This window comes from Nematolebias whitei, chromosome 7, assembly GCF_014905685.2.
Source record: "Nematolebias whitei isolate Nwh7 chromosome 7, NemWhi1, whole genome shotgun sequence".
Classification (NCBI taxonomy): domain Eukaryota; kingdom Metazoa; phylum Chordata; class Actinopteri; order Cyprinodontiformes; family Rivulidae; genus Nematolebias; species Nematolebias whitei.
The window spans coordinates 21,971,825-21,980,945 of NC_056504.1; the positions used below are offsets into that span (position 1 = coordinate 21,971,825).

The 9,121-nt window shown below is 40.8% G+C and overlaps 1 protein-coding gene across 3 annotated transcripts in view; it reads left to right on the top strand.

Annotated features, from left to right (window-relative positions):
* rpn2 (ribophorin II) overlaps positions 1 to 8,661 on the top strand; it is a 49,903-nt gene extending 41,242 nt beyond the window's left edge. For 2 of the 3 annotated variants that reach the window (XM_037678680.1, XM_037678682.1), the window contains exons 15-18: positions 4,435 to 4,510; positions 6,988 to 7,117; positions 7,667 to 7,714; positions 8,131 to 8,661. In XM_037678680.1, the coding sequence (XP_037534608.1) occupies positions 4,435 to 4,510; positions 6,988 to 7,117; positions 7,667 to 7,714; positions 8,131 to 8,146 (270 nt within the window). In that variant the 3' untranslated portion in view covers positions 8,147 to 8,661. Of the gene's footprint in view, positions 1 to 4,434; positions 4,511 to 6,987; positions 7,118 to 7,666; positions 7,741 to 8,130 lie in introns of all 3 variants that reach the window. The other variant, XM_037678681.1, reaches the window with a different exon arrangement.
* The last annotated feature ends 460 nt before the right edge of the window (positions 8,662 to 9,121 follow it).

A 9,121-nucleotide genomic window follows, 5' to 3' on the forward strand; every position in this document is an offset into this window, starting at 1 on the left:
CCACAGATCAGAAGAAGTAGCATCTTTTCATCTTCTCTGTCCGGTGCGGGCGTTGACGTGTTACATAACGTGCACAGCTGCAATGCGTCTTTTCACTGAACAGTTTTTCTTCAGAAACATCAACATGTCTGTTTTCTGTGGACACAAACAAGATGCTCCTGGCTGATGGTGTCTCCAGCAGTAGGAAATGTTCACTCTGAGGCTGTAGATGATGATTGTTGCACACACAGATACCTGGTTGTCAGTTTGATAGCACTGACATATTGTCCCTCACATTCCACCAGCAGGTCACTAAATTCAATGAGGTAGGGATGATGCAGACTTCTGTACCTCTGTGTCGCATCTTGAATCTTCTCTATGGTTCTCTGGGGTTTAGGGCTCTGATCATCTCCCTAATTGACATGAGAACAAAACATCAACAATAACATGGTTGTGTTATTATTGCTCAAAAAACATCATCTAGGCTGAGAGATAAAAGCTTAAATGGTCAACAACATCTTTTACAGTTTATTTACCTCCAACATGCTAATCCTTCAGTTGAGTCTCGCCATAGACTCCAAAAACATTTAGGGGAAAACCAAAAACCAAACCTCAAGTCGTTCGTCTAAAAGGACAACAGACGATTGAACCAAACTATATTTTGCCATGTAAATCTAACTTAAACCAAGTTAGGAATGGAAAAATAGTTTGGAATGCCCTTCTATAGGTATAAATCCCTATACATAAATTTTTCAGCATGACCCACCCTTTAAACTGGTAACTGTAGCTGATCTAAACCATGATAGCTTACACACCAGGTGCATATAGGATAAGGTCTTATGTAAAGTCCCACTCATAAGCCCAACTAAAACCACATACATGCATAACACATAGAACCAGAATGGCACCCACTGGGAACCACAAGCAGCAACCTTTGCTGAAGGAACCTACAACTCCAACGTGGGTCTCCAATCTATATCCAGTGGTCACCTCTGCAGTTCAATCGAGGGAACCCCTCTGCATGCTGATCAATCAACACCTCCAATCGTTGTGGATTATATGACTTTTTCCAATGGATTACAGACTTTGTTTCCAAGGGGTTAAAGCATTGCTACAATGGAATTACCAACAACATTATGGAATTACCAACAACATTGTGGAATTACCTAAACCGTTGTGGGATTACCTTCTTTGACTTTTGTTTTCCTCTTGCTGGATTACATCAAGCTCAAGGACATTTGGAGGCGCAAGTTCATGTTGGAATTCATCCCCATGGACAGGCGATGATTTCCAAAGGGGGGACTGTAGTGAACTCGGCCTCCGACCAAAACCTGCCTCTGAAGACCTTCATGGGACAGGAACTGTTATTTCATTGATTTGAATCCAGAAATACAAATTAGCTCATCCAGAGACTGTCTAATTGTATCCTGAAGTAATCAATTGAAAGAACACTCTTCTTTTTATATTATATTACTATTTTACAATATCTTGATAATCAAAGTGTGTTTAGTTCATACCATTTCTAAATGTTGAAGTGAACCACTCATTTTAAATCAACTGTGGAACAGTATTAATAATTTTTTTAATCCTCATTTAAATTAGAAATCAAGTTACAGTAAATGTCTATTTACAAAGTAATTATGCATTTAGATTTTCTATCTAAAGGAGAAGTAGTGATGTCAGTCAAAAGTCGGAGACAGTCAGAGGGAAGTTATTAGAACAGGCCTTGTTGTTTGTAAACCTAGCAGACGGTAAAAAGAGAAACACTGGCATCTGCGTTCCTCTCACTCCTTCAAAACATTTCTCTGTCTGTACTAAACGTTCCTAAACATTCCTGCTGTCTGTTTAATAACCCTCTGACATCACTGAAACACACCCCCTGTTGTTTGTTTCAACCAATCAGGAAGTCCTGAGTGACCGGAAGTGAGAACTCTTTAAAAGTCCACACTTCCTGGAACTACTCAGTCGAGTCTAGTCTAGTCTAGCCAGTCTAGTCTACTGAGTTTTCTGCAGTCTACTGAGTTGAACTCAGTCTTTGATGGAGTCTTCCACTCCTGAGTGGAAACTCTGACGGACTCACAGCAACTGGCTGTGAATCCACCCGGGTGTAATGCCTCCAAGTTCGAAGGAAGCTTGTTCTGTTGAACGGAGTAAACCACACAACTTCTGACGATGACCAGTCACCCTGACCGGAGATGCTATAAAGGTAGCGTGCATAGGGACATCTAGACCGGAACTGATCCATCATCTGCAAAGGTAAAGAGACGTCACGAGTTGTCGCGCACTAAGTGGACCGGGGGTTTGAGCTGGTGTTGAAAGAAGCGCGCTAATCCTGGTCAACAAACATACATCTTCCCTCATCCATCTTCCTTTTAAACTCCTTCAATCCTTTCTTTCAGCTCTTCTATTTTGCCAGTAATCTAGATGCCTTCAGAAATGTCTTGTTGTCTTATTAGTAAAGCGTGCCAAGTTTTATTAATCAGAACCAGATCAGCTAATCACGTGTACATGTTTTGATGTTAAATTTTGATTCTGTTAAATAAATGACCACATTTATTCTGATGGGTCAAAGGAAATTAACGTCTCATGTCACTGATTTAAACACTCCACTCACAGTTATCTTGGTCACATGGCAGAAATTTAACTTGAAAAAGAAAGAACCGTCATATTTAAATAATTAGTAGTGAAGGTACAGCAAGCTGACCTTCACACACTAAAAATTCAATTCAATTCAAAAATACTTTATTAATCCCAGAGGGAAATTATTTGTTGTTGTAACTCATTATCCTCATTTCATTAAGATATGTTATAGACACTGATGGCTGTAAACAGGAAGGATCTCTTGTAAAGTTCCATCCCACAGTGGATCCTAAGAAACTGGCTGCAGATGCCGTCTGATCCGTCCACCCAGACTCGGCTGGCATCTCGGTTCCCCTCGTGCTGTAGGACTGCCCAAATGCTGGGCAAAACTCCTCCCAGAGCGATGGCCACTCCTCCCAGCAGTCTGCCGAGCTCCTCGTCACTGCGGACAGCCAACTGTAGGTGCCGAGGGACGATCCTGTCCTTCCGCTGTCACGAGCCGTGTTTCCTGCTAGTTCCAGGATCTCAGTGATCAGGCACTCGAGCACAGCTGGCAGGTAGATGAGAATGCGTCCACAGAACATCCTTTTCAACTCACTTGAGATTTGAGGCTGTAGTTGAGATATTATTTGAGCTTTTGAGATGTTAATCAGCTGCTGTTGGTTGTAGAGAACAGCCTTGTTGCCATAGTTACGCATCATAACAAATGTCCAAAAATAAAAAAGTTTCAGTAAAAATCCTTCCAGCTGCACAGCATCTGATACCAGAGGAAACAACCATCCAAAAAATGTGATTTACATCCAGAAAAAGAGGAATTAAAGTTTCCAAAAGCAAAATCTCAAAATGAATGCAACAGAGCTGCTCCAACATGCAACATTGCCACCTTGAGCGGCGCAATTCTAAATATGTTAAAGTTAGCGTTGTTTTACCGCGATGTACGTGTTAACAAACTTAACAAAGTCCATGCTCAATAATCCAGATATAAAATCCAACATTTTTCAGTCAGGTTAACAGACGTAATCTCACCAGCTGTAACAGACACAGCTCTGTCCTCGGAGTTCTTTGATGAAGACAAGTCCGGCTGTGGAATGTTGATTCAGTCCGTTTCACACACACACACACACACACACACACACACACACACACACACACACACACACACACACACAGACTGACACGCTGAGAGGAGGAGGGGGGAGGAGGCTGTCGTCAGTCTCTCTTCTTGCAGAGAAACACGGAGCAACTTTCTGCACGTGTGTTGTCGGAGCCGTTCGACACCACACGCGCTGCACACGTGAACCCAGTCTGTGGGCGGTGTCACCAGCACATAGACATACATTGTACATAGAATAGGTGCGGCAGCTCTATACAGCTTTGGGTGTAAACACGTAGTCTGTTTGTCATATGTCTGGTGTTTTGCCTGCCTGCATGCTGAAACCACGTGACACCTTACAACCAATACCGAAACTTGACACCGAAAAAAGAGTGACGTTTCAATACATACACCGACCGGTGCAGTTCGGTCGGTGCCATAAAAGAACCTCCGTTCGGTACTCAGCCCTAGCTGTGAAGGTAAATACATTTCTCTATAGATCACAACCAGATTCTGTTCTCATCCAAACTGTTACCAGTACAACATTTATGTGTAGCACTGGTTTTATATGCAGCTGTTTTTCTTAACCCACTTTAGAAAAGCTTTTCAGTGGAGATCTGGTCAGCAACACTGTCCAACATAAACATACTTTAATTTGAAATCACAAAGGATGTGGAGTATTTTCTTTTCCACTGTTGAGTGTGTTATTTTTCAGCTTTTTTGTTTTCAGCTCTGTCATAAAAAAGCCCTAATCATTGTTTGATTTCCATTCTCTTCTCTAGTGGTTTAAGCTCGGAGCCAACATCTCCAATTTCAGCTTTTCTCCGAGCACTATTCTCTTCCATTTGGGACATGCAGGTTAGTGCCCACGGTTAAATCACTCTGCTTATTACAGATGTGATTGTGTTACAGCTGCTTTTGTTCATCGCCTGTTGTTCAGGTTGAGTAAATTACTTTGAGCATGAGTAATGTTGTGCATAATCACATTTGAACCCGTTCAAAGATGGACATGACAAAGAAAATACACCTTTTTAATATTTATTTTTCCTTTTCAAGGATTATGGTACTAACAGCAAAAACCTTCTTGTCACAAAACCATACAATCAGAAAAACACAAATGTTAATTAAACATGACGTTCCGTTGTTTAACCAAAACTAAGTTGAAATACAAAAACTAAAGAAGGTTGGGATGTTTTGTAACGTTTCAATTAAAAAACTAGATGTAATGGTCCCAGATACAATAAAATATTGTTATTCACAATAGAATATAATGAACTTATCAAATGTTCAAGAACTTGTACAGTTTGTTTTAAAATAAGATAATTTAGAGTTTTATGTTAATCCATCTCAGAATGTTGGGACATGGACAACAAAAGGTTGTAACAGTAGGTGGTATGATGAGGAGACAGGTGGAGGATCATTTAGCAACTGAATGCGTTAATTGTCAACAGATCCATAAGAGAACTGAGTATAAAAGAACAATTTAGATAGTCTGGATAGGCAGAGGCTCACCTGTCTGTGAGAAACTGTCTAATAATAGTGGCTCTATTTCAGACAAATAAAGTTCAGTGATGATGATCATAAATTATCTAAACCTTTCAAGAATGTGTAGAAATGTGAGCTCAAAGGCCAAGGCTGAAACTGCATTAAAACAAGTCTGCTTCTGTTCTGGACATCACTGCACCGGCTCAGGAGCTCTTCCACAAATCGTTTGTAAACAGTCCATCGTGCCGACAACAAGTGCTGGCTAAAGCTTCAACACCAAGAAACGCCCCATCTTCTCTGCCTCAGGCCATTTCAAATGAGCTTTGGGCCAAACTGTTCTGTCGTCAGACTAATCCAAGTTAGAAATTTTCTTTGGAAATCAATTCAATTCAGTTTATTTATATAACGCCAAGTCACATTAGAAGTCATCTCAGGACACTGAACAGAAATATTCATATACATTAAAAAGTCTATTAGTGAAGTTCTCCATCTAAGGAAGCAGCAGACTCATTGACTCTTCACTTCATCACAGTCTCCCATCCTGAGCAAACACAAAGGAGACAGTGGAAAGGGAAAACTCCCTTTAACAGGAAGAAACCTCCAGCAGAACCAAGCTCAAGACAAGCGTCCATCTGCTTTGACCGGCCGAGTTTGAGAGGACAGGAAGGAGGAACAGACACAGAATGGCAGGTCCAGAATGGAGGCGAGCAGGTCTTCCTATAGGAGGAAAGACAAAAAAATAAAATAAGAACAAAAATATAGAAATAATTATAAATACAAACTATTAATTTGTAACCATCTGATGAAATTAGGTCAATTTGTCTTCCAGCAGTCTAAGCCTATAGCAGCATAGGATAAGGGATAGGTCAGGAAATCCAAACCAACACTAACTATAGGATTTATCAGAAAGGAAAGTCTTAAGTCCAGTTTTAAAATTGAACAATGTGTCAGTATCATGGACAGAAACTGGAAGGTGGTTCCACCAGAGAGGAGCCTGATAACTGAAATATCTTCCTCCCATTCTTCTTCTGTAAACTTTAGGAACCACAAATAAACCTGCAGTCTGAGAGTTAAGTGCTCTGTTAGGAAAATATGGAACAAAAGATTTGTAATATAAGATGGAGCTAGGTTGTTGAGATCTTTGTAGGTTCGAAGTAATAATTTTGAATCTATTGAGTTGTGTGTACCTCATCTGTGTTTGTTTAAAACGGATCTCTTTTTACATGAGAACGTGACTAACCTGTATAAATAAAGGTTGAATGAATGAGGAGCTAAAACTGGAGAGATATGATCTCTATCAACTCTCATTTAGACTCTGGCAGCAGCATTTTGGATCAACTGAAGATATTTTAAAGAAGTATTTGGACACCCATATAATAAACCATTGCAATAGTCCAGTCTAGATGCAACAAATGTTGAGCCACAAACTGCAAGTCCTCCAAACTAAAGTGGAGAGGGACCATTTGGTTGAGTGCACATCTTTGATTAAGTGGTGCCTCTGCTATGGGCAGCTTAGACTTCTGGAAAGACCATCAATGCAGAGACGTACATACAGCTTTTAGAACTTCACATTATCTCATCTGTCTCAGGGAAGGCCTTGCATTGACCTCTTACAACAGCACAACTTCGTAGAAGAAGAGTTCAGGTGCTGAACTGGCTTCAGTTCCTAAATGTTCACAGACTGTTGTTGAAATAAATTGGTGGTATTATTCAGGTCTTGGAGAAAACTAGGTCGTGTTTTGATGATGTCCTGACATGGAGTTTTAAAATGAAAAAAGACCAAAACCCAGCACGTGAGGATAAATGGTGTGAAAATGAATTCTCATACCTTCTTGGTCGTATCATTTCAGCTATGCTCGGCCTGATGTACGTCTACTGGACCCACCTGAACATGTTTCAGACGATGAAGTACCTGGCATTCATTGGAGGTGTAACTTTCCTTGCTGGGAACCGCATGCTAGCCCAGAAAGCAGTGAAGAGGTATGTCTTTTGATGTCGTCTAGCACTAACAGTTCCCAGAGAGTCCTTAACCCAAGAAAGAAAGACTGGCCCTTTTTCAGGTGACAAGGACCATGCTGATTTAAGAACTCTTGGTAATTCTTGGTCCTAAACCTGAGTAAAAGTGTCTGTAGCTCTTTAGCAGGCCTTCAGAGACTGATTTTAGTACCAAGCTCCCTCCTGGAGAAGGGCTCATGCATGGAAGGAGACACACGTAGCATGACAAGATCTACAAAAATGACAATCTGAGTGGGCAATTTCTTCACCATCACTTTCAAGAGCTCTTCAGTAGCCAGAGTGAGCAATTTGTATCCTGTCTGACCGACTGAAGGAGTCACCTCGTAGTTTGTCTCTTTCACGTTCCTTTCACAGCTGCCCATTTAAACATTTTAAGCAAACAGGATATTACAATTAAAGATCGTGCCAATGTCATGTTCCCTGTGAGGACATGTTCCTTTTCTCTGCTTGAAGCTGGTGCGTCTTTTTTAACCCCCCTGTCCACACCTTGCTGTCTTTTTACTCCTCTTTCAGGATTGCTGCAGAGCAAAGTAGTAGGTTGGCAAAGTATAGGAGCCTTCGGTAAACCTTCCTCTTTTGTAACGAATGTAAGGCCATCCTTTCAGATGCATTCACACGGCATTTCCATAATGTGTGGCAGTGTGCATGGCTGTGTGGCGTTCACTCATCTTAATGCCGAGTGCACCTGCTGCCCTCCCCCTGGTTTGCCTCTTCACTCATCCTGTCTCCATCATTCCAACCAAAGCCATACCAGTTCTCCCATCATAGTCTACAACTCGTGGCTCTGGTTGTACCCGAGTGTCTCAGTAATGTGGTTTGTGTTCAGAAAGGTTTTGCATCGTCCTCATCATAGACATTTTTTTAGATAATCTAGGATTCACATCCAAATGCATGATTTGCCTAACAGTGAATAAATAACATAAATCCAGAAGAGTCCACTCGTGACCATGCTTACACTCGTTTTTATTTTCCCACAGGATGGAGAAAAAATGAGGGCGAATCGTTAAAAGAAGACCCCGACAACACTCGTTTTTTATTAAACAAGACAGAAACAAACAACTATTAAAATTGGTGTGAACATTGAAGAATCCAACCAACAAGGTGAACACGCAGTAGGTCTGTCCAGATGGAAGAAGACTGGATGAACAGATTCTTCTGCTGAGGACATCAAACTACTGATCCTGCGAGATTTTTTTTTCTTTGTTTTTTGGTTCAACATGTTAAAGTTTATCGTTTCTTGAAGAGATTTTTGGGTTTGTCCTTTTTATGTACATTCTGTTTTGTTTTAGCTCAGTGCCCATCACCTCCTAAATAATGGATGTTTTCAGCTGATGATAGAGTTGGCTGCAGCACTGACACTTGGATCATGAACGATGCCATTACGCTCGCCTGTGTTGCTCTATTTGATACAGAACATGTCCTCCACAGAATTTGGTAATAAAACACAGGCACTTTCAGAATGTGATGTTTTTGTAACGATGTGGGGAAAATAAAGACGCTGAGGTGAAGCCATGTTTGTGTCGTTTTTACTGTAGAATAATAAGAAAACAATTTTTTTTTTGCTATGTGCAGATGTGCATCACATCTGTGGAGGCCCCTTAAAAGGCTTTTCTTTTGTAATATATGCATAATGGACAAAACAATTGAGCAGTTTTTTGGATATGAACGTGTCAACTTACAACAGTCCAAACCCTTGTTTTTGACAGCAGAAGAGTGGCTGAAGCTAATGGTACCTGCTGAATGGCGTGTACAGGTAGCAGCAGAACAACATCTAAAACCTCTGGAAAGCTAAGGGTGAAGGGCCACAGCAGAAGAGCAGATAAAAATGAGTAGCATAAGAAGACAAGCAAAAATGCTTGTAGTGAACTAGGCCTCCGACCTCAACCTGTCTCTGAAGACCTTCATGGGACAAGAACTGTTATTTCATTGATTTGAATCCAGAAATACAAATTAGCTCATCAAGAGACT